The 25,944-nt window shown below is 39.9% G+C and overlaps 5 protein-coding genes and 1 pseudogene across 8 annotated transcripts; 5 read left to right on the forward strand and 1 right to left on the reverse strand.

The window, feature by feature from the left end:
• Nucleotides 1-255: 255 nt before the first annotated feature.
• On the forward strand, nt 256-6,514 carry EMB1974 (NHL domain-containing protein). Of its 3 annotated transcripts, none has more exons than XM_086254628.1 (17): nt 256-327; nt 522-623; nt 847-945; nt 1,084-1,243; nt 1,419-1,557; nt 1,716-1,809; nt 2,571-2,708; nt 3,078-3,178; nt 3,527-3,640; nt 3,744-3,970; nt 4,260-4,318; nt 4,414-4,599; nt 4,703-4,826; nt 4,947-5,002; nt 5,460-5,605; nt 5,725-5,895; nt 6,137-6,514. In XM_086254628.1, the coding sequence occupies exons 1-17, from the start codon at nt 267-269 to the stop codon at nt 6,440-6,442; spliced, it is 2,283 nt and encodes a 760-aa protein (XP_086110754.1). In that variant the 5' UTR covers nt 256-266; the 3' UTR covers nt 6,443-6,514. The 3 variants fall into 3 exon arrangements, with proteins under 3 accessions (XP_086110754.1, XP_086110755.1, XP_086110756.1); XM_086254629.1 differs by having other exon boundaries at nt 522-605; XM_086254630.1 differs by having other exon boundaries at nt 280-327; nt 522-642.
• Nucleotides 6,515-7,628: 1,114 nt separating this feature from the next.
• Nucleotides 7,629-8,104, forward strand: LOC147276057 (basic blue protein pseudogene; annotated as a pseudogene).
• A 1,227-nt stretch (nt 8,105-9,331) lies between these two features.
• On the forward strand, nt 9,332-11,574 carry LOC147276058 (Protein kinase superfamily protein). 2 transcript variants are annotated; one of them, XM_086255495.1, is made up of 5 exons: nt 9,332-9,479; nt 9,775-10,007; nt 10,101-10,290; nt 10,641-11,032; nt 11,197-11,574. In XM_086255495.1, the coding sequence occupies exons 1-5, from the start codon at nt 9,332-9,334 to the stop codon at nt 11,572-11,574; spliced, it is 1,341 nt and encodes a 446-aa protein (XP_086111621.1). The 2 variants fall into 2 exon arrangements, with proteins under 2 accessions (XP_086111621.1, XP_086111622.1); XM_086255496.1 differs by having other exon boundaries at nt 9,332-9,419.
• A 1,745-nt stretch (nt 11,575-13,319) lies between these two features.
• LOC147276059 (EamA-like transporter family) lies at nt 13,320-16,490 on the forward strand. The gene is made up of 4 exons (XM_086254283.1): nt 13,320-13,457; nt 13,799-14,509; nt 14,610-15,033; nt 16,015-16,490. The coding sequence occupies exons 2-4, from the start codon at nt 13,946-13,948 to the stop codon at nt 16,329-16,331; spliced, it is 1,305 nt and encodes a 434-aa protein (XP_086110409.1). The 5' UTR covers nt 13,320-13,457; nt 13,799-13,945; the 3' UTR covers nt 16,332-16,490.
• A 351-nt stretch (nt 16,491-16,841) lies between these two features.
• On the forward strand, nt 16,842-19,171 carry LOC147276060 (uncharacterized). The gene is made up of 3 exons (XM_086254081.1): nt 16,842-17,074; nt 17,866-18,791; nt 18,828-19,171. Exons 1-3 carry the CDS (start codon nt 16,842-16,844, stop codon nt 19,169-19,171), a joined length of 1,503 nt encoding a protein of 500 aa, XP_086110207.1.
• A 1,120-nt stretch (nt 19,172-20,291) lies between these two features.
• LOC147276061 (uncharacterized) lies at nt 20,292-20,687 on the reverse strand. Its single transcript, XM_086254088.1, has one exon. It carries the CDS (start codon nt 20,685-20,687, stop codon nt 20,292-20,294), a length of 396 nt encoding a protein of 131 aa, XP_086110214.1.
• Nucleotides 20,688-25,944: the final 5,257 nt, after the last annotated feature.

The raw sequence follows: 25,944 nt of genomic DNA on the forward strand, positions 1-25,944 counted from the left end.
AACTGGGGGCAAAGGTGGAATAGTAAGAGAAAAAATTTTGGGTGGGGTGGGAAAAGAAATTAGTGGGGTATATTTAGAAGCCCGCAGTCTCGAACTAATCCCAGAATATGGCCCAAAAGAAAAGAGGCATAACCGGCCTAATCCAATGCCTAAACCCTATAAGCCTAAACCCTAAAGCCCAATAACGAAACCCCTCCGTTGGCCGTTGACGTTCAACGAAATCGAACTCCGAGAGTGAGAGAATCACAAGTTTTTGTAAAAAAAAAATGGCTCTGAGATATCGGCGTTTGAGAGAAATCTCACGAATTTTGCCGCGAATTCACTCCTGTAAGCTCACTCTCTATCTCAACTGAACTTGAAGTCGTTTGGTCTGTGAGCTAGTAACACACACACAGATCATAATCTCAAAATGTATTCAATTCCATTTTGGTAGTGTACCTAGCTTTGCAAATTTGCAATAGAAGTAGAATATGCCCATTTGAGATTTGAAAAATTGTATCTTTGATGATGTCTATGTTTAGGTGATCATTATTTACAATGTAGACCAGCTACCAAATTGTCAGCTTTGTCCACGATTCCTCAATCACATGCTTGGGAAAGAACTGGTACAAGGACTTCACAGAGTGGGTGTCATGCTCAGCTGTAATTTTTGAATTCTTATTTCAATGTGTATGCATTTTAGTGATCGAGTTATGGATATTCTCTTTTTCTTAATACCCATGAAAATGCAAATTTTTTTCCTAGAGTTTCACCTGTGGTTTTTCTGCTTGGTTGAGTTCAAAATTTTGTTTCGAATTCTGGGTTCTTTTTGTTTTTGTAATTGGAGCTTTGTCTTCTGATTGACAGTCTCTTTCAGGCTATCAACCACATCAGAAGTATCATACGAGTCTACCCATGAACTTGATCTCTTAACCTTCATTAAATCCACCTTAGATGAGCTTGAAGGTACACAAATTACTTCCTCGGATATTCCTTCCTATTCTAGGGTGATGGTTTTTAAGAAAGTTAGTTGTTTTATTAATTGACACATTTTGTATTCCTATTGTGCTTTGTCCCTTATTTACCTTCTGTATTAATGTACAGGCCCTTTCCATTGTTGGTTGAATAGGTCCAAGGAAGGCAAAGATTTCTTTAAAAAAGATGGGACTTTCTTGGTTCTTGCTGGACAGTTTCTTGAAACTTCTTTAACAACTAGTTGCGAACCTGTTATCATGTTAGAAAAACTGAAGTCACTTCAACAGAGGTAAAAGAAACAAAATGTCGTATGTTTGTGTCTTTCCACTTAGAACTGGATGCATTATACAGAATATGTTGTTATTGTGTCATTTATTTGTTTTCTCTGCTTAGAATTGGGTGATTTGGGTTAGGTGGGTAGTCATTCTAAAGCTCTCTCTCTTCTTTGTGTGTGCTCTTTGTAGGTTTCCTCAGCTCCATGTTATGGGTTTTCTGTCAGGCAGTTCGATTTGCTCAGCTGCTGATCGAAGTCACCTAATCCAATATATAGTGAATGCATTCATCACATTTCCCATTATATTATCTGACAAGAACTTCACTGAGGTGAGGTAAAAATCCTTGGTTTAGCTTGTGAAAAGACTTTTGCATACAGAAACTATTATATCCATAATTATGTAAAAAGTCATTGGCCTGTTAGCAGACAGAAGTAATTGGATCATCTTTTCTTTCTCACAATTATCATGTGGATTTGTTGTAATCAGATGGAAAATGGGGCATGCTACATTTTGTTTAAAGATTTTAAAAGTCCAGTGGTTTACCATGAGAAGGACCTGGATCTCAGAGTTCTTAACAAAGGTACTTATGTTATCCCTGAATGACATTGTTAAAATTTTGTTTGGGGCAATATGTTTCTTTTTCTTATAACTGTTTTGACTATATTATCATGACATCTTTTACAGTGCACTTCTTGCTTTCAACAAGATCTTTATTTTGGGGGTTAATTTCTGCCAGAAAATCGAATCAAGAATGTGAAACAACATCTTAGGAGATATGGTGTGTTATAGATAGTCTATAAAATTTGTCAACAGAGGGTAAACCATACTATATTGTTGCAAGAAGAAATAAGTCAGATACCTACACACACACACCCGTCCCCACCCCCCCCTCCCCACTTTTCAAAGAAAAAGAAAAGAAAAGAGGAAACAAAAGATTGAAGGAACAAGCAAAATTGCAATATGTATCATAGAAACTGTAACTGTGAGACAAAGGGATCTGCATAGAAAGAATTTTTGTTACAGTTTGTTAAAGTGTCTATCTAGTGCCTGGTGGATGTATTTGTTTGGTGGTAGATATTCTAAAGTTTAATTTAGTAGGAAAATTTAGGATTCCATATCTATTTTATAATAAAGCAGCATAATTTGGTTGGGAGATCACTTTTATTTGTCTGATAAAGTGAGATTAGGATTCTGCTTGAGCTTAATTTTATAAGCTGTGGTACTTGTCTTATATCTCATTGAAATTGCCTCTCCTCCCATTTTCTACATCTTGATTAGACTTTGTTAGGGAAAGATCATCTTTATTAACCTTTTCCACGACGTATTAATGCTCCTATGCAGCTGTTGATGAGTTGTACATGCAAGATGATGGGAGTTCCAGGTCGCACAATAAGTTGAAAAGCACTTGGGTGAAGCAATATGAGATAATCAAGGAGCCATCTGCCTACTCTTTGAGGAATTTACTCTTCTATTTCCCAGGTATAGGCTCCTTATGCATCAATGGCTTGCGGCATTGCGTCTGCTTTGTAATAGGAGTTGTGTGCTGTGAAGGACTATCAAAATCTCTCAACTCCTTTTAACATTTGGCTATAATTTACTTTGACTAATAAATGGTTTCATGGCTTCTGAAGTTCTGAAGACATTGTAAAATCCTTTCTAAAATGTACGAAATAAAGAAATTGTTTCTAAACTTACTAAAGAATCTAATCTTTAGTAAACTTACAATAGTCTTGTATCTGTTGTTTGTCATGTACATGTACTCATGCATATTTCTGGTATAATTTTCAAGTTAGTTCACGTGGTGTGATTAGATTGGTAAATTAATTTTCTAAAATCTATCAATTACAGGTTGCATCTCTGCCGATGAAAGTGGGAACCGTCTCTTCCTTTCTGACAGCAATCATCATCGGATTATTGTACTTGATGGAAAAGGAAAGATTCTGGACTGTGTATGTATGCTTTTCAGAAAACACTGATTATCACTTTAGTTCTTAACCATAATTTATGCTCATTATTTACTGAAGTGCTTGGGTCAGGCATAACTATAAGTTTATGATCTCTCAAAGAAAAGTAGTGTTCCTTGTCCCTATTGAAATGACTTCTTTGGGAATCATCTTTTGATTTTTACAGAATTGGCCTTACTAAATTCTTCTTAGACAGTTAGTTTGTTTCCATGTAGAATTTAAATTGAATCTTATTACTATGTCTTCTTATTGTATATTTGCTTGAATTTGTAAAAGATAAATTGAAGAAATACGTTCAAGCTCAAGTTTGGACTTACATTGTTTGTGTGTCAGATTGGTTCCTCCCCAGGCTTCGAGGATGGAAAATTTGAATCTGCCAAGTTGGTGCGCCCTGCAGGTTCATTTTATGTTGCGGCCGAGGATTGCCTATATTTTGCTGATTCAGAGGTATGCATTGACTTGCAAGTTATAATCCGTGGTTTCTAATACCGGCAATATATTGCATAGTTCTGTAACTTACCATTCTATGTGTGGGTCTCTATCCACTTAGAACCATGCCATCAGGAAAGCTGATATGGGGAGGCGGGTTGTAGAAACCCTCTATCCAATGTGTGACACTAATAAGAAGAGTAATCAATTTTGGACCTGGATCATGATCAAGTTGGGTTTGAGAAACAATGTTGATACAAGGTCTGAAGAATTGGATTTACAATCACTAATGTTTCCTTGGCATCTGATGAAATCCGTTGATGACAGTTTCTTCGTTATAAACCGGAGGTAAAACAAACACGCTAAATTGTTATTATTCTTAACCAAAAATTCATAGTTGCTTGTCGTTAATTGTTTTAACTGGTGGTCCACTTAGTGTTTCCCTTGTTTTTTCATGGTGTTATTAGGGATTCACTTTTAGTGCTTTATGGGTAGTACCTTGAATATGGATTCTTTTGAAATTAATTTACATTGCAAAGCCTCATACACAAATGCATATGTTCTTAAGTATATGCCATGCAAAACCTCATTTCAACTTTATGTAAGCATGGATGTGATTAATTGATTTGATCTGCAGCTTTGAAACTCTATGGCTCCTAAATTTGGCTTCAGGAGAGATAAAGGAAGTAGTCAAAGGTTTGTTATCTCTCTCTCTCTCTCTCCGGTAAACTATGTCTTTTGCTACTTTGTTTATACTACATGAAATCAAGTCAAAGATCATGATTTAAAAGGGTTCGCGAAGATTTTGGAGGCCTGTGGACCGCACGTCATGGAGAAAGTATCCTTGTTGAAACAGATGCCTCATGATTGGTTGCAACAGCAGACTACTGCTGTCTGCTCACCAGAGAGGCTCCCATGTGCTGGTCTTATATCTTCATTCGCCACGTTGCAGAATCACGTAATCCTTTGTGACATGGGTACCATTTTTTCTGGAGTTATTTATTTTTGCCTTTCAAGTGAGTTTGTTGTGCACTTTGTCTATAATACTAATTACTCATTTGAATGCTTGTAATTTTGAAGTGGGACAAAGTATTTTGAAACTAAGTGAAGAATCTGGAGTATGTTCCACCTTCCAGATTTCAAATTTTGGAATCCTTGGATTGCCTTATTGGTTGCCTTCCTGTTTGGAGAGAGTTTTTGCTGTGTATGTTTAAATCCCTATCATTTTATTATTTCCCATTTTCTGTCTAATGACAGTGGTTTCCTGATTTGTTTTCTTATGAACTCCAATTTTTTTTTCTTCATATTTTTGCTGATTTGACAGTGCTGGTGGACAGCTGGGAGAGATTGATCATCTTGAATGTTTCAGTTTGTTGCCAGGTATTTTTCTTACTGTTAAATATCCTTCATTTGTGTATTTATTGACATTATCTTCATTACTCAGTGTGACATTTGAAATGATTCTGCCTCTATTTTCTTGATATTTCAAACTGGAATTTGGGTGTATGACCTTGCCATGATATGCTTCATTTCAAAGTTAAGCAAAAGAGCAACGTTTGCTGAAGATGTTAAAGAACATTTAAATCTAGTGGAATGCTGCGCTCATTCCTTGTCTTAGCTTCCTGGCATCTTATTATTGGCATCAAGTCAAAATGCTGAGACTCATAGAGAAAAGATTGATTTAGCTAAATATGCAGATAAACAATTGTTTTCCAGTCATTGCTAACCTTTTTCCCTTCCCAATTTTAGGTCTCATGTAGAGTATGCTGCTTCTACTATGCAACTTAATATGTTAATGAGCTTATTTGATCCTTGAGTTTTGCTGTATATGTGACAGGTAGAGTTGGCATACAGTTAAAAGTAGAAATCCCTGTGGACACTGAGCTTGTAGAACAGTTACAAGAAGGTTCTGTATGGCGCTGGGCAAGAGGAGCTGCTACTGAAGTGTCGGGGCTAGAGGATGTAGGAGGATCTGTGGAGAAGGTTCGCTGAACTACTTTATTCCTTATTATTTTTTCAGATTAATTTTCATTATCCTGTGCTACAAAGATTCTACATCTATGCTTTTAGTAGCTTGGATTTCAGCTAGTCAGGGTTTGCAGGTTGGTGCTGCCCAACAATGGTACGATGACTTGGACAATCTTGCCTTTTCAATAGCAACACCTGACTCAGAGTTGACTGTTGAAGATGATAGTACGACTTTGGACATACGATTTCAAGATGCGAAAGTTCGCATTGATTGTGTTGTCAATACAAGTCCTGGAACAAGTGAGGTGTGCAAATTCATTTATATCTTTTTTTTTTTTTGGGTAGTTTGAAAGCAACGGAATCTCTGGTTGCACTTGGGAAATTCCAACATTTTTCTTGTCAATTGTTCCTTACATGCTTAAATTGCAACAAGGCCTTATAACATCAATAATTCTGTAATTTCCTCTCCTTGCTTTCACCTAATTTCAGGGAATTATCCTCACAGGTCAATTTTGCGCTAACGTTTGCAACCTTGTCATCATGCAGGTTATTGTTTATGCAGTGTTGTATTTAAAACTTGGAAGAAAGCAAGAATTATTAGAGGATAACCAGGAGAAATATGCAGCAATGATAGCAGATATTTTGAACTCAGAGAGAAGTGGAAAGATGGGAAGAGATTCATGCATTCAGTTCTTGTTGAAATCAAACAGAGATTTGAGAGATCTCATCTTTATGAAACCTCTACATGTGAGGATAAAATTGGATTGTCTTGATCACCCAAAGGCTCCTAATTCAAAAGACATTATCCTAACAGACTCCAACATTGAGGTCAATGTATCGCTTAACTCATAATACTCAGAGTTGATAACTTCATATTTTTGTATACTCTTATAAATTGATTGTGTTATAATGCTGTATCCATCATATTGGTTATGAGTAATTAATTATTTTATTTCCAATGGCTTGTTATTTGTTTTGGCATTTATTGTTGGAAACAATAGTACCACGCAAGAATGGTAAGATTCACAAGTTCATAACTATTAAGAAGATGCTTTATGACTTGAACTTTAGCAAATGGAAGCATGTTTGCTCTGTTAAGTACTCTTCTGTCGTGACTATCATGTATTTCTTCATACAACGTCACATGTTATTCTTTTGTTGACATTCCAACGCAGGCCAACAATAAGAACATTAAATTGGAGTCTTAAAAATACTTCTGTCTCTATCGGCTTATTGAAGCTAGGAAATGCATGCACCTAGTCATGTATTTCTTAGCAATTATACAAATTGTGCTTTTAAGGCTATGGAATCTCCTAATTTTGGGTTGTACATGTGTTCATTGGCTTCGTACGAGACCCGTGAAGGAATGAGTAAGAAGTGAGAAGGTGGGTTGATGATTATGATGATATGAACTACATACTAGGGCATCATGTGGTTCACAAGCAAATCCTTGTTTTTTCTTAATCTTGTTTCAATTCATCCAAACAGCCCAATTTATTTCTCAATTTCAGATTCCCTACTAGTATTTTTTTGTGGTAATATTGCATTAGTGTATTTATGATCGAAATTAAGTTGTACTTCCATTTAAAAAACTTTCTAATGTAAATTCCAAATCCTAAGCAACCAGTATTCTAAATCTTAAGCAACCCATTAATAAACTCGGGCAAACTTTCTGTCCTTTTTTTATCTTTTATGTTTTAAGCAACCACCAGTAGGCCTTCCTTTGTTTTCTTTCGTTTTTTTTCCCCTTTTTATTGGCCTGAAGAGAACAGTATGACTACCAAGTACAAACAAAAAAAAGGAAACCCAGCGAAACAGAGAAGTGAATAAACAAAATGAGCAGCAACTTCTCAATGTTGAGAATGTGAGTCACTGAACCTTAGTTTAATCAATATTTCTTGGCAGAAACTATCACCTTCTGTAATTCATTATATTTTTTCAATAAGAACATCCTCTATATAAGCAACTTAAAATGTTTCCGATATTCACTTCCATTCCCAATTGCCAATTCCCACCTTTTTATCATATAACAACAAGAATGTCTCACCAGGGAAGATGCAGTGCAATTCAAACAGCAATAGTCACTATTCTACTCCTCCATCTCTTCCTTTCTATTGCGTCTGCTCAAAAAACTACGTACACGGTCGGTGATGACTCTGGATGGACTTTCAATGTCGAAAACTGGACAGATGGGAAGAAGTTCAGAGCCGGCGATGTTCTTTGTAAAACTAGAACACCCATCATTCACTATTCTTTACTATAAGCATTGCTTCAGTTGATATTACATGACCAATTTATTGATTGTCTACAGTCTTCAACTATGATCCATCCTTCCACAATGTGGTAGTTGTTGATGTGAATGAGTATAGTAGTTGCAGTGCTTCTTCTTCAAGCTCTGAGACACTCACCACTGGCAAAGATCGAGTCAAATTGGTGAAGGGACTCAACTATTTCATTTGCAGTGTCTCTGGCCACTATAATGGGGGTGTGAAGATTGCAGTTGATGCTTCCTAAACAGGAAAAAAAAAAAGGGAGGGTGGTGGCTGAAATGTTTGTCTTTCAGTGAATGTTGGACTCGATCCATGAATAAAGAATGTGATGTTTTGTCACATACAACTGAATCAATTGCTATGTATTTTTGACTTTTTTTTTTGGCCAATCTATGTTTTGTTGACTTTAACTAACAAGAAGAAAACCATATAAGGCAACTATCTATAATGTGAGACTATATCAAGTAAAAGTGTAACACTAAGAGTCTAAGACAAGTCAAGCCCGGGCTCAATTAATTCTTACCATCACTAATGTTAAAAGATATCACACCACATTATGTGATAGTTGATGTATCTAGCTATTAACAACTCGCCATAAGAATTTGATGAAAAAGAGTAGATTTCAATATAGTTTGTCTAGCATTACTTTTGATGTATTTATGAATAACTCGTCATAATAATTTGATGTAAGAAGTGGATTCCAATATGGTTACTTCATTCCTACTTGTGAAGAAATTATTTTGTATAACTGATATATTGACACGTGGTATAACTAGTTTATGTGTAATAATATAGGTGGATATTATTAATATTATACTCTACTAATATAAACACATTGTCTAATAATATCCTTAGACATTGATTACCAACAAAATTAGGCTGTCCCATTTGAAAATATGAACGTCGTTGCCACCACCACCATGCATAGATCTTGGCCACGATGACATCTCATCTCTCTCTCTCTCAACATTGATCTTACACCTATTTTTATCTCACATTTAACTGTAGTTGATTTGGTTCCCACGTTTTTCTCTTCAATTAAAGACACATTCGCAAATCCCAACCTCCTTCGCTGTTTTGTCTCCATGCTCTGCGGAAACGCCAAAGATATTAACCCATATTTTGGTGTCTTGCTGACCTTCACTTTCCCCTTTTCTGGGGAGAGACATAACAACGTGATTTGGTGCATGCCTGGACGGTCCCTTTACTTTCTTGCCGGTCTTAGTTTTCAGGTGGTGGAGCTTCTAGAAATTAACTCAATAATCTTGTCCTTCTCTGTTCCTGTTTAAAAACCGGCATTGTCTTTCTTCCTCGGCATGCATCCCATGATGTGCAAGTAGTTTTTGTGAGGTTTTGTGATCAACTTTGTGTCTGAGTCGATCTGCAGTTCATAAACTGAGATATATTATTATACATAATTGGAAAGATTTTAAGATTTTTGTAGGGGGGTTGAATACAACTAGTACTCAAAATGAGTTGCTTTTCGTGCTTTTCTTCCCATGAAAAGAAAGCAGCTCATAAAAGATCAAATAGCGTGAAGAGGCGCGAATTGCCTACCAGTCTTCCTCATAGCGAACCCAGCCATATTGCAGCACATGCACAACAGCCAAAGCCTGCTGGTAAGTTGCATTTTCCACCTAATTCCTTGTGTGTTTTTAAGTGTTAAGAGCATATATCCCACGTCCCAAATGTAAAGTTTTGCATTATAATATATGATGACATAGGCTTTTTCATTCATTGTCAATTGGTTTTGGGTTTGATGCTCTAACTTTTTCATGGTAATCATAGTAGACAATTCACGTTTGTGTGGGGAAGAATTGTGTGTTATGTTTCTTAGAGAGTTTGGACAATAGGATAAGTTCCATGCTGATTTGTGTTGCTGCATTGATGCTTAATGATTGACTGTATAAACAGATGTTCATAAACCAAATCCCCCACCACCCGCTGCTGCTGCTGCACCTGCACCTGCACCTGCACCTGCTGATCAAACCACGAACAACAAAGAACCAAACAATGCTAATATTGCTGCACAAACTTTCAGCTTCCGCGAATTGGCGACAGCAACAAGGAACTTCCGGCAGGAATGCCTGATTGGTGAGGGTGGATTTGGAAGAGTTTACAAGGGGAAAATTGAAAAAACAGAACAGGTAATGTGGCTCTTGGGTTTGCTTAGCTCCTTCAATAACGCAATTTTTATCTTGCTTGAAGGATTGAGTAGTGACCCAATTGGCTTGGTTCAGATTGCGGCTGTGAAGCAACTTGACAGGAATGGCTTGCAAGGAAACAGAGAGTTCCTTGTTGAGGTGTTGATGTTGAGCCTCTTACACCATGACAATTTAGTGAATCTTATTGGGTATTGCGCTGATGGTGATCAGAGACTTCTGGTGTATGACTACATGCCCTTGGGATCTCTGGAAGATCATTTATTAGGTACGATATATACTATGTGTTTGTAATTTCTTTTTGCCCCCTATAAGATTAATAACAAACTTGAGAAAACTAATGGAAATAGAATAATCTAGTTATTGATTTGATAGTATTTTGGGGTGTAATTTAGGGACAAAACAAATTTGATGTCATCTGCTGAAATTCTAACTTGGCCTTATAGTGCCAATGAAAAGCACACATAAGGCACATAAAGATCCCAAATAATGTAAAAGTTCTTGGTCATGTGGGTATTTCTGTGCTATATATAAGCATAAAATGTGCAGCTACTACCAACTGTATCCAAAAACTATACTGCTGTCTGACGTCTTCATGCATTGTATCTTGATTTTCAGAACTTTCAGAGAGCCAGAAGCCATTAGATTGGTACAAAAGAATGAAAATAGCTCTTGGAGCTGCCAAGGGTCTAGAATATTTGCATGACAAGGCCAATCCCCCTGTAATCTACCGCGATTTGAAATCTTCCAACATCTTGCTGGACAGTGATTTCAATGCAAAACTCTCCGATTTCGGGCTAGCAAAGCTTGGACCTGTTGGAGACAAGTCGCACGTATCTTCAAGAGTAATGGGTACATATGGGTATTGTGCCCCAGAGTACCAAAGAACAGGCCAACTCACTGTGAAGTCAGATGTGTACAGTTTTGGAGTTGTTTTGTTGGAATTGATCACTGGAAGGAGAGCTGTTGACACCACATTACCAACCAAGGAGCAAAATCTAGTTTCTTGGGTAAATTTCCCCACACATTGTTTCTTTTTTCTTCTTCAATTCATGACATTCATTCATTCTACAAATTGTCTTAAAACAATTAAATCCTAGACCAATCTGGCATTTCCTGCAAGACAATCATAGAGTGTAACATGTGCTTTTACTTGAATTTTGGTCTTTGACAGGCAGGACCAGTATTCAAGGACCCCAGTAGGTACCCAGAACTGGCTGATCCACTTCTTCAAGGAGATTTCCCAGTTAGAGCATTGAATCAAGCAGTTGCAGTTGCTGCAATGTGCCTCCATGAGGAAGCATCCGCCCGGCCTTTGATGAGGGATGTGGTCAGTGCTCTCAGTGTCCTTGGGACAGAACCAGACATTGCTGCCTCACCTATTCCCTCTCCACCACCTGAACAAAATAGTGTAGACGGCGAGGAGGATTCTCAGGAAGAAGAAGAAGAAAGTGCAAGGGAACGCCAACGCGCTGTAGCAGAAGCCATAGAATGGGGTTCAACTTCCAGGCACAATGCAGCATCAAGAGGTGGAAGTGCTTCTTCATTGTAAAACTGAGTTGCAAAATACAACATTGCTTCTACAGAACAGCTAATTTCTATTGTAAAATACATGTCTATGATTCTCTTACTCGGATATTTTCCCGGAATGGATATGAGCCATGTCAAATTGGAAGAAGGTATTGAGATCTAAACGAGGATACACTCATGATATATGGAACAAAGAATATATGTGATGAGATTATTTCAAATATGAGGCATATGTTTCTCACTTTATGGTTTGTATATATATGTCACTGCTTCCGGGATGTATGATGTATCACATCTAAAATAAAATGTAATATCGCAAAATATTCCAGTTGCTTTTTAAGTGACAATAAAACTATTTGTATCACATTTACTGACAAGATTAAAAGAATCTCTAATAAAAGTGGAACTCACTTGAGTAGATAGATCTCGCATTTAGAGACGTTGTTTACTATAATATTAGAATTACTCAAGTTCTTAGGCACTGAAGAATGTTATGTTGCATACATAGCAGAGCGAAAGCTATGTGTATGTTCACCAGAAAGTTCTCACTATGGGTATAGTTTTTCATCTATGGAGCACATAAACATATTACTGTCAAGTGCCAGTGCAGTTTGTTATGTAGACAGGATAGTTAAACATCCTATGAAGAATCAAAATCAAGAAATGGAAACGTCTTTATGTCACTGATGGTTTGATCATTCAATAGGATGAAACTAAAATGTAGCATGAGCTGGAAAAAGTTAATTTTACATAACATGGAGCCATTAATTATTGATTGGGGCGCAACATAGAAGGGACTAAGCTGTTGAATAGAAATAAAAATTAATTGATATAGGTCATATATAGAATACCAATGTGTTAAGCATATAAATCATTATAAAGCTTCATAAAATTGAAGTTCTTAATAAATTAAATCAAATACCAACTAACTCAAACATCACAATATCATTTGGTGCTTGATATTGCTTGTTTGATGTATGCCTTTTAAATTTCCTTCACTTTGTTAAATAAAACGCCACCGAAATAAACCTAGAGCCACAATGTGTGTTTCTTGAAGCTCATCGTGCCCCATATTGTGTGATATTACATGGTTGTGTGATTAATTTACTTAATTTATAACACATGTATAATTTTAAAGATATTATTAAAGGTTTAGTGTCTTAAATATTCAGAATTGTACACGCATTATCATTAGAATGGATTGATCACATCGGGATGTTACGGTCACATTCACATGAGTGCATAATAACTATAAGGAGCTTTTCTTCTTTCTTTATTGGCCAAAGTTCACTTTTGGTCCTTATAGTTTGAGTTAAGTTTCACTTTGATCCATGTAGTTTCAATTGTTATGATTTTAGTTCTACAATTTACAAATCGTTACAATTTAAAGATATATTAGCATTTTTATTCATCAAATCATCAAATTTGTTGTGTTTTTAGTCATGTACTTTACAAATTATTTCGATTTTGGTCATGTACTTTGCATACTGTTAGTGATTTAATAACTAATTTAACGAATTAATGGACAAAATTCTTAATGTGTCATTAAATTGCAACAATTTATAAATTACAGGACCAAAATTAGAATAATTGAAACTATAGGGGAAGAAAGTGAAACATAACTCAAACAATTGAACAATTAATGGGTTTGGGTGTAGGCTTGACAGGACTTCGTAGAAGGTTAGAAACCAGTAGATAAATTTTCATATGGGCCTAACTAACTGGGCTGATGTGTACTCGCCACCAATTTCCCTGTCCAACGTTTTACGTGTCCCGCGTGGACTTGACGACCGGTAAGATTGTAAGAATATCCAAAATCCCAAAAAAAGAACACAAATCCGAAACCTGTTTCTCTCTCTCCGCGTAATCATCCAACCTCTGAATCCATGGTGTTTCTCACGGCAGGTACATTTGACATCCCCTACGATACGATAGATGTTTGTTTCAGTCTATAAACTTCTTCAACGCAATGCAATCTTTTTTTGTTTTTTGTATTTTTGTTTTTGGTTCAAATACTCGTTGAACTTAATGTGATTAAATTATTGATTAATATATCGGTATGGGTTTGCATGCATAAGATGGGGTTTATTGGGTGTGAAATGAATAAAATTGATATCGTATTGGCATCTTTTTGATGGTGTCTTGCTACGATTTAGTTTTATGGGGTTAACTCTACTCAACAATTGTTTGCTGCAATTTTTGTTTGTTGATTTTCGTTAATTTTGGTGGGTTTTTGTTATTTTCAGGTAAAATTTGGGTTTAATAGTGACATGGGCATTGGTTTTAATTCTCTGTGACTACAGAGAGTTTGCTTTGTAATTCTTCTGAAATTGAAGAACTAATTGTTAGGCAAGATTTTGGAGCTATTTTGATTTGGCATTGAGTGGAAAGATATGAAAAGTGAAGTTTGGAGGTGGGTTTTAGGTTTGGTATATATATTTTTTGTTGCATCCATCTGGATAGCTGCCAGTTTTGTAGTACAGTCTGTTGTAGATGCCGGGGTGTCCCCATTCCTCATCACATACATATGCAATTCATTGTTTGTGATCTACATTCCCTTAGTTGAAATTGGGCGCTATTTGGAGGATTCTTTTGGAGGTTTGTGGTTTTGGAAAGGTAAGAAGAGTAGCCCTTTGCAAGGATTAGGAGAGTCAGAGGAAACCACTCTTCTTGGGGGGAGTCTTGCAGTTGTGAAGACTGATGCATCTGCGCATGTAGAAGAAGGGGGAGTCAGTCAGCATGGAAAAGTTATTGAAACAGAACCAACGCTTGTATCGTACAAGCTTGTTAGGACTTCACCGAATCAAGACAATGTCAACGAAGCTGCCGATAAGCAAGTGGATGCAAAAGGGCGTTGGACACGCACTCGAGTGGCAAAAGTTAGCCTATTGATTTCCCCATTTTGGTTTTTTGCGCAGCTCACTTTCAATTTGTCATTGAAGTATACTACAGTTACGGTAAGAATTTTTAAATATTATATTGCATGCTTTGCTTCATATGTTAGTTAATGTGTTTCATCATTTTGGTGTGATTGTTTATTCTTCTTGTTGCATGCAGTCGAATACCATCTTGAGCAGTGCATCCAGCCTTTTCACTTTTTTGGTCTCTCTGGCATTCTTAGGTGAGAAGTTTACTTTGGTGAAGCTTATTAGTGTGCTTCTTTGCATGGGAGGAACAATAATTGTCAGCCTTGGTGACTCACGAACTACTTTAAGTACAATTGCTTCAAACCCTCTCCTCGGAGACATACTTGCTCTTGTCTCGGCAGCCTTGTATTCTGTGTATATTACCCTGATTCGCAAAAAGTTACCAGATGAGGATGATGAGAAAAGTGGTCGTGCCAGTATGGCTCAGTTTCTGGGCTTTCTAGGGCTTTCCAATCTTCTTATATTTCTTCCAGTTGCCCTTATACTTCATTTCTCAAAGCTGGAGCCCTTTTATATGCTTACCTGGGAGCAGATTGGTCTCATTGTTGGTAAAGGTTCGTACTTAACCTTTATAGTATATGCTTTGTCACTTGGAGATACCTGTATTGATGTTGCCTTTGTATTTTCTATTTGTCTATGCATGTATTCTTAGAGGAGTACTCCAGGCACTGAAATAAATCTTAAAATTTTGGTTGCCAACAAATACAGCTAGCAGTGATTCATTTGTTCATACTTGGTCTCATTCTAAACCTCATATATCTTTAACATCTAAGCTGCTGCCTTGCATCTTCCCATGTCATTTGGTGAATGAAATTTGGGAAAACTTTGGTGCTTCTTATAATATTGATTCTTACACACCAACATGCATATGTTTGCCCAGTTCTAAATGCAAAGAAATAATGTGATTTCTTTTTGGGAGGGGATGAATATATCATTTTCTTTACTTCCACCCTATTATTTGACCATTAGTAATAATTCCAATTTCTGTTCATATTTATATATATATGAGTTCATAGCTTCTAGCATTGTTTCACGGACAATACTTTTATATCATCAGTTACTTTGTTCAGAAGTAGAAGCACAAATTAGATGTAGGGTGATTTGTATGGAAAGGAAGTGCAAGACCGTATTGCACCTATCTCTTGGCTACTGTTATATCTATAGTCTACAGAAAAGCATTATGTGATTTCCCTAAGTTGGTTTGTCATTTATATGTCAATACAGCTCGTTTGAAATTAAACTTTAGTTACCAGTTTGTATTGTCTCTTGTAAAATGTTAATCTACTATCCTTTTTTTTTTTGGCCACTGAATCTACTATCGTATAACCTATCGATAATAGGCCAATTTCAAATGCCGATTTTTACCATTTGCATGCTTCTTGGTCTCGTTTCTAGGTAGGATATGAGTGTAGTAGGCATGAGATACGCAGGCTATAGATCCATAATATGGATTTTCATGTTGTGTTTCATATTTCATATAAAACCATATGGATTTTCAGGATGCTAAATCATATGGATTTTTATGTTGTGTTTAGGTTTGCTGGATAATGTTCTGAGCGATTATTTATGGGCCAAGGCTGTTCTTCTAACAACCACCACAGTAGCAACGGCTGGTCTAACAATTCAGGTTCCATTGGCGGCAATCGTGGACACACTGACTGGCCATGCTCCTCATTTTGCTGATTATCTTGGAGCTGTGTCTGTCATGATTGGATTCGCTGGCATAAACATTCCTTCTGATGCTTTTAACAGATCAAAAGAAGCTATACCTGAATTAGAGAATGAAAATGTTAGTCCACCAAGTGAAGCTCGCAATTCATCAGGCAGTACAGATTTAGCTGCCATTTCATAGCATGCTGAGGTGACCTTGCAAGTGCAAATATGTGTAATCAGAAGTTTGTAAATGAAACTTCCATTTAAAGAACAAATTTGAACACTAATAATTCTCCAATTACAGGGAATTGATTAACTGGGTTTTAAGTTTTAATTTTAAGAGAGGAATTTGTGATTACGATCTGGGTTTTTGTATAAACTGCATGTGGGTTTAGGTGTTTGGGTTCTCAGATAATAGTTAAGAAATTTTATTACCAATAAACATCTGACGGCAAAATATAAAATTAAAAAAAAAAAAAAAAAAAAAAGAAGCAAACGGGAAACCTTGTGATCCAAGTAAATAAACCAAGAATGGAATTCCTAATACTAGTTGGAGTAGGATAATTGGACCAACTTGTTTTATATAATAATTAATGTAAAGCATCCTTGTATTGAATATTGAACATCGCCGCCCGCTAGTTAGTTTCTTTTTGATCGATCATCAAGTGTAATATTGTGGCTTGATTTTCAGTTGCATATATAATCTAACATGAAGGTTCAGGTCCTAATAGTCCCATGCATCGGTTGCCTTGCGATTGTTACTCTATACCGTTACTTCAATCCATTCCAATCCAAGAGAGGGAGCAAGAAAAAGCAAAACATAGACAGAAACAATGGGCGCAGCAACTGGCAGACACTACCTCACGATGTCATGGAGATAATTTTACAGCGCCTGAATTTAGGTGATCGAATACGCTTAAGCGTTGTCTGCAAGTCTTGGCAGTCAGCAGAGCCGTCCCTGAGCAAGGGCTGGAGGGGCGACCGCCCAGGGCCCACTTTCAAGGGGGGCCCAATTTTATATATATATATTATAATATTAAAAAAATTAAATTTAAAGTTATGGTATGTAGAGGCCTAGTAAGTAGTAACTAAGGTGTTCAAGGCTTATATCTAAAAGGCCAAAGTTTGTAAGAGGCCCAAATTAAATTTATAATAACTAAAGTAATAATTAAATTTAGTTTTTAAACTTTTATTTCTTTATTGAAAAGCTTAAACGTCAAAAGTTTTTTTATATTAAACGATAAGGGTTTTGTTTTTTATTTTTCTCTCTCTCCCTCCCTCCCTCACTGTCTCAGACTCTCTCAACTCTCAATCATTTAATTTCTCTTCCTCAGTTGAAGTTCCTCCATAATCCATTTGATCAGATTTTTGATTCTCAAGGCTTCAGCTCGATGCTCTTCTTCGATTAACTATCGATTTCTCTTGATCCCTTCTTTAGTCCTCATATCCTCTCCATTGTCTCCAAAGAAATTAGGGTTTTGTTCAAAGTTTAAATTACTTTTTTTTCAAAGCTTGTATGTCCAAAGGCCCTATAACTTTGATTATTTATTGTCCCAAATTTTTTGTTGAAATTTGTACAAACTATAATATTATCTCATGTTTAATGAAAGTATCATTTTATTTTTTATTTTCAAGCAAAAGTAAATGGAAAATATGCCTACATAATTTTATAATTTTTTTCTTTATATACAAAAGGGCCATTTTTAGATTTTCGCCCTGGGGCCTCTAAAAAGTCTGGAACGGCACTGGCAGTCAGTTGTTATGCGAAGAGACATCTGTGGTGCTCCTCAACTCCCATGGTTAGTAGTCTCTCATCATGATCAACTCTCAAATTGCAATGACTACTTAAGCTTTTCCAGCCTCTCCGAGGGCAAAGTTGGCAAGTTGAAGCTGCCAAAGGCAGTTCGAGGAGGGTGGTTTTTTGGGTCTTCTAAAGGTTGGTTGATTATGGTTCAGGAAGAAGGACTCAACTCTAAATTTTTTTTATTCAATCCGATTTCAGGAGTCCAACACCAACTTCCATCCTTGGGAACAATTCCAACTTTCCAAGAGTTCGTAAAAACCACAGATTGGGAATGCCATGGTGCCTTGAAATTCTGTAATCAAGTTGTGTTATCTACCTCAGATATTAATTCAGAATATTGTATGGTAGGAGCAATTTTTAATGGTGTATTGGGTTTGTGTAGCCCTGGAGACAAAACCTGGAGTGTATTCCAGTTATTAGATGATCATGATGAGGAGGAATTTATTTCTGATATTTTGTTTTCTTCTTCTGGTATGCTATACGCCTTGGTTGACCTTTCTTGCGTTTCTGATGATCAGAACGGCCTTGTTGCATCTGCTCGCACCTTAAACTTTGGAGATGATCATGCATTGGAATTGAAGTTGATCTATAGCAAAATAGAAGAAGACTGGGCCGATGTTAATGAGAGATTTGAACATCAGGATCTCTATGAAGTCCGGTTGAATACGACATACTCACATTATTTGTTAGAATCAAAAACCAGCAATGAAGTCTTGGTAGTCCAGCAAGTGTTTGATCTTTTTTTAAAGAGAGGAGAATATATTGAAGAAAACCACCATGATGAAGATGATAACCACCACAACGAAGAAGACGATATTGATGAAGATGGAGGAGGAGAAGCTGGTAATGGTGATGGTCCTGATGGATATATTCATTTTCTTGACTTGGAAGACATGCAATCTGGCACTTCATATGCGAGGACAAGTCTTTTTAGAGTATTCAAGGTTGACCCGGAGACTGGCAGCTTTCTAATTAGGGTACCAGCTATTGGTGACCAGCTATTGTTTTTGGCACATTGTGGTTCCTTCTCCCTCCCAACAAGTGATTTCAGAGAGTTACAAGGAAATTGCATTTTCTTTGCAAAAAATAGATCCTTAGGTTTTCGTTCGTTAGAGCCATTTAACTGTCGTGAGGTTGGTGTATTCTACCTTGATACCGGAAGAATTGAGCGTTCCTTTCCAAGTTCTATCTTGTCTCTAAGGTCTAAACTCACTTGGTTCTCTCCAACTTTATAGTAAACAAATATATAGAGATCAAGAATTTATATATTTAAATTTGCTTAAGAATTCTTGTTTTTTTATTTTCAAAGAAAAAACGTTCCAGTGTAATAAAATTTAAATTGGAGTATTTGATCAAGAATCATGGTCTAGCACTCTAGCTTTACTAACCTCGTCATTGGTGGGATTGTACTCCCAGCAGCTTTGGTTTGAAGGCCTATGCATTGCTCATGAATATCAGTCTTGTTGTGAACTACAACTTCTTGTCTTCTTGATCAGATTCCTGCAGTTCGTGCTTCATTAGCTCTTCTAATTTAATTTAATTAGCTAGCTAAGCTCGTCAAACCACTCTTGGTCTTACCTATTTTGAACACGAAAGAAACAGAGGAAATATGCAAAAGCAAAATTGAGAGTTACCTTGAGGGAACCCAAGGCCTACGCTTACACACAAATACACAATGGTGTTGAGTTACAGAAATAGGAAAATCTCAGCAAACTACCCAAACCCCAAACCATAAGAAAAAGTAGAACACCATGGTGTTGAGAATCTATGCCTAATGGTTACCCCTTTCTGATTTCCTATTGATCGAAGACAAGCTGTATAGGAAAATAATAGTCCCTGTCATGCATGAGCACTCAGTTAACTTTGCCATTTCTTTTTGGATTTAGGCATTGTGGGATAAGGTTTGAAATACACGTACACTTTTAATCAATGTGTTCCTTTGAGTTTTGCTTGGTTTCCTTTCTTCATCGAACCCCCCAGCAAAGACAAAAAAGGAGATGCAAATACCACCTAGCTAGTTAGCCCATCATGGCCAATATGATGTAGCTGGCAACTATCAAACGAGCCTACAATAGAAATATTATTGACCAGAAAATAAAAACTAAAAACCCTCAGCAGCATCATTTATCAGACAAGCCTTGCTCAGTTTGGTACAAGTGCCACTGTTGATCACTTCTACACATAACTTATTTGTAATTGTAACAATATGTCACAATAAAATACAAATTGCATTAAAAAGGTGGTATGGAGATGTACCCCAATTCCCACATTTAGCAAATTGCATAACAGCTTCCTATAAATAATTGCCCAATTCAAACTCAATCAACCCAACTCTGAAATAAATATTGTAAACTCTCAAATGCTCTGTGGCACCGTCGAACTTGTATGACCATATCTCTGCATCACTCTTCTGGTTGCAAGTGCTGCAGCCTCACTTGCATGAAATGTTCCACTCGCCATGATTGCGGCAAATTCAGCAGCTATCTCCTCTTGTACCTTACTCCGAGCATCCCCAAGAGGATCTACAACCCCATTGGCAGGTTTAACAACAGATGGCGCAATACTCGATGTTCCCCGCTCCTCTGACTTGGTGGGCTGCCCTCCAGATTTCGATTTGTCAGTCTCTTTGTTGGAACCATTAGTCAAGGGTTTCACAACATTCGTTGTTGGCTGAACCATGGAAGGTGGCCTGAATTGTGGAACTTGAGGAGCAGCACCAGCTTTCAATGTTGCTTCTAGATTCTGTAGCATGGGCACTGCAAAACAAAGTAAGAAAACAATGGGTCATGCTGAGCAAACTCAAATGCATTATTGAGTGTTTAAGCACATGGATTCCCTATTAATAATCCACATAATCCTCTAAATTGCCAAAACCAAAAACACCAAGCATGGAAGATTCTGAGTATACTACTCTGTATACTACTCTGGATCAATTAGAAACAAACAAAGAAAATTCATATAAAAGACAGCACTGTTCGTATGACTAATCATCTCGGCATAACGACAAGTCACACAAGGCCCAACACCATGCTGTTTGGGCCTAGACCCAAAAGACTAAGCCCTTCCTGGGCTCCTAGCCCATGATCCACTAGGCTCCGGCCCCCTGGGCCCCGGCCCCTTAGGCTCCGGCCTCCCAAGCTCAAGCCTCCCGGGCCCCCGGCCCGTGTCAACTAACTCGGATCCTCGAGACCGGTGCCACGTGGCGCCCCTACAGTGCAAGTCACCACAAAGGACACGTGTCGTCACCGGATTGGTTGACACTCTTCCAAAGGTACTATAAAAGAGGTACCTTCTTGTCACAAAAGGACAACTGAAATCATTATTATACTATTCACTCACTCTGCTCTCAGATCTCTCTGAACACTGACTTGAGCGTCGGAGGACCTTTGGCCGGCACCACACCGGTGTCCTACCCGCTCACTTTTGTGTATCTGTGCAGGGTGCTCCGAATACCATTCTATCTCGTTACTCACCAGTCGGACCCAGCTACCCGTTCCTGCCCCACTTCGACGTGTCCTCCGCTCAGTGGTGGGTCAACGGGCCTACGTGGTTCGACTCGACGTTGACTGCTCTACCATTTTTGGGCATCAACAGTTTGGCGCCGTCTGTGGGAAAGTTACAACTTTTCCCCATTGAATCCTCTACCCTCAGTTGAGGTGCAAAAACCTTCCGAGCTTCCGAGCTCCCGAGCTTCCGAGCTCCCTAGCTTCCGAGCTACCGACCCTCACAATGTCTGACGGAGGTCCTATCCTCGACCAAGTCGACAACACCCCGCTGGTTGACAAGCGAGGTAAGAAGACTGCCGAATCTGATCAGGAGGAGTACATCCAGCGATTGGAGGCTCAGCTCCAACGAACCCAGGAACAGCTCGACCTCCAAAAAGGTGCAACACAGCTTTATGAGCGACTCCTCCGCGACAGGGAAGGACATACCACTCCCCGGAGTGGTGAGAGGAGGAACCCCCATGACAGGGACGAGCACACCACTCTCCGGAGTGGTGAGATGAGGGATCCCCCCCGAAGGGACCAAAATGTTCCCCGCCAGTTGGATGTAGGGCAAGGTAGCCATCCACCCCCAGGTTTCCAAAAGAGACTTATCCACCCGGTCAGCCGGGCTCGATCTGGCGAGCATCCTACCCGCTCTGAAGAGTTCCACATTTATCGGGACTGTCGTCATCTGCTCGACGACAACCGCTCTCGGCGAGAAGAGCAGCGGACGAACCGGGGCGAATCCAACCCGCGTCCCCAAGACTTGGAGGAGGAGCAGGGGCGAGCCAACCCACGCCCCCGAGACTTGGAGGAGGAACAGGCTCCCCGTCCCAAGCGACGACGGGGAGAAGAGCAGGTCCTCTCGGCTGGGCGCCGCGCAGAAAGTAACACTTACATAAGTGAACAAGTCGCTGACTCCGGTAACAGCGGCTCTCTTCCACCAGACCAGCTCCAGCAACTTCTCATGGACATCAGTGAGCGCCTGAAAAGGGTGGAAGGAGGAAGTCGGGGTGGGCACCCATCTTTAGAAACAAGGGAGCTACCTGGACCTTTCACAGCTCGCATCCTGTCCACTCCTCCGGTTGGCGACGTCCGACCTCCCAAGATCACTCCATACACAGGGAAGGAAGACCCATATGACCACCTCATGAGTTTCAGATCCGCTCTGGAATCTAAAGGTGCTGATGATATTACGAAGTGTCGAATCTTCCCTTCCACCCTCACTGGCAGTGCAAGGGACTGGTTCTACCAACTTCCTCCGGGCTCGGTTGATTGTTTCAACGAGCTCCGAGAGCTCTTCCTAGGCCAGTATATCATCCAGACCGATAGAATCTACACCACGGATGACCTGACTCGAGTCCGACAGGGCAGCAGGGAATCCCTCCGGGAGTACATCACTCGATTTCAGCTAGAACGATCACGGTGTCGCGACTGTGATGAGAAGGTAGCCTTCGCTGCTTTCAAGGGTGGTCTCCTAGAGGGGGACTTTTTGTTTGAACTCAACCGCCGCAATCCGCGCACCTACAAAGAACTTATGCAAGAGGCCATTGCCTATGCTACTGCGGAATTCAAAACATATGGGAAGAAGCCGCCCACCATGGATCGCCCAAGTACCGACCAGGCCATCATAGTGCCACCCCAGCCCAAGCCCTACTCAGGTAGCCAGCATGGGGGGTCCGGGAAAAAGTTCAGTAAATTCACCAAGAAGCAATTTGGTGATGGTAGAGGTGGAGGACAACGAAGGGAGGAAACCTATCAGACATCCTACGCCTCCAGGTTCAAAGTCTATACAATTCTCAATGTTACCTATACAGAATTGTATCCTCAGATCAAGGACATCCTTCCCAAGCTCCCACCCCGCCCACCACAAACACGGTACCGGGCCAACAAGAACTTCTTTTGCCTTTATCATAATGACCATGGCCATGACACCGAGGCATGCAGAGCCTTTAAAGAGGCAATAGAAACTTTGGTACAGGAAGGAAAATTGGATGGCTTTATAGACAAGGAGGCCACCGAGAAGGCCAAGGCCGAAGGACAACGACGGGGGCGGGTCAATACCATCTGTGGGGGCCCGACCCTCGCTGGCAACTCCAACAGGGCTAGGAAGGAATACGCCCGAAGTGCTCAGCAATGCTCCGGCGTTATGGCTGTAGACCTCCACCGTGGAAAAAAGACTCCTAAGCTCGGGTGGTCGCCCATTTCCTTTGCTGAGGAAGAAGAACGTGATTTGATCTTCCCACACGATGACCCCCTGGTCATTGAAGCCACCATAGCTAATTTTGATGTGGCTCGGATCCTTGTCGATTGTGGTAGCTCCGTCAACATCCTCTTCGCCTCCGACCCGAGCAGCTGCCCCCGAGCTGCACTCCTTCGCGCAGCAGCCCACCTGCGTCCGCCCCGAGCAGCTCACCTGCACTACGTCCGGCCCGCGCACTCGATCCGAGTCCACCCAATCCGAGCCGCGACAGAGCACCCGAGCCCAGCAGCTGCACGCCTCCGCCCCGAGCTCGGCAGATCCGGCCACACACCACAGCGCCGACCCGACGAGCAGACCACCTCGCCTCTTCTGAAGCCGACCCGCGCAGGAATCCTCCGACCCGAGCTCCTCCTTCGCCGACCCGTCCCTAGCTCTTCCGACCCGCGCAGGAATCCCCGACCCGAGCACTCCCTCGCGCCCCGAGTAGCTCCGATCCGGCCACTCCGCAAGCCCCGACCCGAGCACCTCTGCTCCGCCACCCACAACGGCTCCTACCCGAGCAGGCCCCAGCCACTCCCACTTTCCGGCCCGAGCACTTCCCCTCACAAGATCCTACCCGAGCAGCCTTTTTTGCTCTATTTCAAAAACCCAGCCGCCCCTTGCAGTTCACGTGCCTCCAACACTATCTCACAACACTCTCTCTCTCCAAATGCCAATTTATTTCACCTTTCTCTCTCTTTCCCAAATAAATCTACAGTACCCAATGTGAGATTTGGGGGTGGGTCTTTTATATCTGAGCTATACTGATCAGTTCCAAAATCCTGTTTACAGAAGGCAACATTCCACCATTAGAATTGGGCGAGGTCTACTGGGATTACATCCAGTGTCTACTGCTCGGACTACAGGGCGATCAAAAAAAAAAAAAAAAAAAAAAAAATGATACAGGGTCTACTGCTCGGAATACAGGGTGATCAGAAATTCAAAAAAAAAAAAAAAAAAAAAAAAAGAAGAAAAAAGAAATAAAGTGTCATCTGAACCCCCAAGCTTTCCTGCAGTACAGCTTTTCTTGCTAAGGAACTTGGGGGACTTCTAAACAGTAGCTTAAGCAGGAACAAGTGTGTGGTTACTTGTCGTTCTGCTCGGACTCTTTTGTGTACAAAGTTCCCAACCAAGAAGTATCTTTTGCTCGGAAACTTGGGGGACTTCTGTTCGTATGACTAATCATCTCGGCATAACGACAAGTCACACAAGGCCCAACACCATGCTGTTTGGGCCTAGACCCAAAAGACTAAGCCCTTCCTGGGCTCCTAGCCCATGATCCACTAGGCTCCGGCCTCATGGGCCCCGGCCCCCTGGGCCCCGGCCCCTTAGGCTCCGGCCTCCCAAGCTCAAGCCTCCCGGGCCCCCGGCCCGTGTCAACTAACTCGGATCCTCGAGACCGGTGCCACGTGGCGCCCCTACAGTGCAAGTCACCACAAAGGACACGTGTCGTCACCGGATTGGTTGACACTCTTCCAAAGGTACTATAAAAGAGGTACCTTCTTGTCACAAAAGGACAACTGAAATCATTATTATACTATTCACTCACTCTGCTCTCAGATCTCTCTGAACACTGACTTGAGCGTCGGAGGACCTTTGGCCGGCACCACACCGGTGTCCTACCCGCTCACTTTTGTGTATCTGTGCAGGGTGCTCCGAATACCATTCTATCTCGTTACTCACCAGTCGGACCCAGCTACCCGTTCCTGCCCCACTTCGACGTGTCCTCCGCTCAGTGGTGGGTCAACGGGCCTACGTGGTTCGACTCGACGTTGACTGCTCTACCATTTTTGGGCATCAACAAGCACAAAATATAAATTAGCTTTCAGAATCAAATAAAATTGAGTATTAACTAATAATAGGACAGGAGAGAGAAATTAGAAAAATAACTTACAAATAAGGGCACCCATTGGACTGTTCATAACCTCATTGGGAAGCTGTGGAATATAATCGGGAATGGTTGCTCCCACCAAAAATTGAACAACCTCATTGCTAAAATTATTGCAATTGTGGTTGAGCAGACTATAAGTTTCAGCAGTATACTGGGGACTAATAAGTTAGGTGAAGGTGAACAAGAACATGTTATCCTATCAATTAATTGACTTTTTATTTTATAAAAACAAAAAAGCAAAAAATACTTATTGCATTTAACCTTTGAATTTAAAGCAATAAATCAATAGGCTATTAATGCCCAAAACACATTGTAAACACCATCTACTTATGGCCCATGGGCTCATGGACTTTTTAATTTGCCTTTATCCCAGCCCATTACAAATAACGA

This window comes from Dryas octopetala, chromosome 8, assembly GCF_963921425.1.
Source record: "Dryas octopetala chromosome 8, drDryOcto1.1, whole genome shotgun sequence".
Lineage (NCBI taxonomy): Eukaryota > Viridiplantae > Streptophyta > Magnoliopsida > Rosales > Rosaceae > Dryas > Dryas octopetala.

Bases quoted from the DNA above. Each gene is read 5' to 3' on its own strand.
- EMB1974 (XM_086254628.1), top strand. From the start codon at position 267: ATGGCTCTGAGATATCGGCGTTTGAGAGAAATCTCACGAATTTTGCCG. The intron at 1,810-2,570 runs GTACTTATGTTA...GCTCCTATGCAG, and splicing joins TCTCAGAGTTCTTAACAAAG to CTGTTGATGAGTTGTACATG. The intron at 3,971-4,259 runs GTAAAACAAACA...TTTGATCTGCAG, and splicing joins TTCTTCGTTATAAACCGGAG to CTTTGAAACTCTATGGCTCC.
- LOC147276058 (XM_086255495.1), top strand. From the start codon at position 9,332: ATGAGTTGCTTTTCGTGCTTTTCTTCCCATGAAAAGAAAGCAGCTCAT. The intron at 10,008-10,100 runs GTAATGTGGCTC...GGCTTGGTTCAG, and splicing joins AAATTGAAAAAACAGAACAG to ATTGCGGCTGTGAAGCAACT. The intron at 11,033-11,196 runs GTAAATTTCCCC...GGTCTTTGACAG, and splicing joins AGCAAAATCTAGTTTCTTGG to GCAGGACCAGTATTCAAGGA.
- LOC147276059 (XM_086254283.1), top strand. From the start codon at position 13,946: ATGAAAAGTGAAGTTTGGAGGTGGGTTTTAGGTTTGGTATATATATTT. The intron at 14,510-14,609 runs GTAAGAATTTTT...TGTTGCATGCAG, and splicing joins TGAAGTATACTACAGTTACG to TCGAATACCATCTTGAGCAG. The intron at 15,034-16,014 runs GTTCGTACTTAA...TGTTGTGTTTAG, and splicing joins TGGTCTCATTGTTGGTAAAG to GTTTGCTGGATAATGTTCTG.
- LOC147276060 (XM_086254081.1), top strand. From the start codon at position 16,842: ATGAAGGTTCAGGTCCTAATAGTCCCATGCATCGGTTGCCTTGCGATT. The intron at 17,075-17,865 runs GTCAGCAGAGCC...GCCTCTAAAAAG, and splicing joins GTTGTCTGCAAGTCTTGGCA to TCTGGAACGGCACTGGCAGT. The intron at 18,792-18,827 runs GTCCTGATGGAT...TTGACTTGGAAG, and splicing joins AGAAGCTGGTAATGGTGATG to ACATGCAATCTGGCACTTCA.
- LOC147276061 (XM_086254088.1), bottom strand. From the start codon at position 20,687: ATGCTACAGAATCTAGAAGCAACATTGAAAGCTGGTGCTGCTCCTCAA.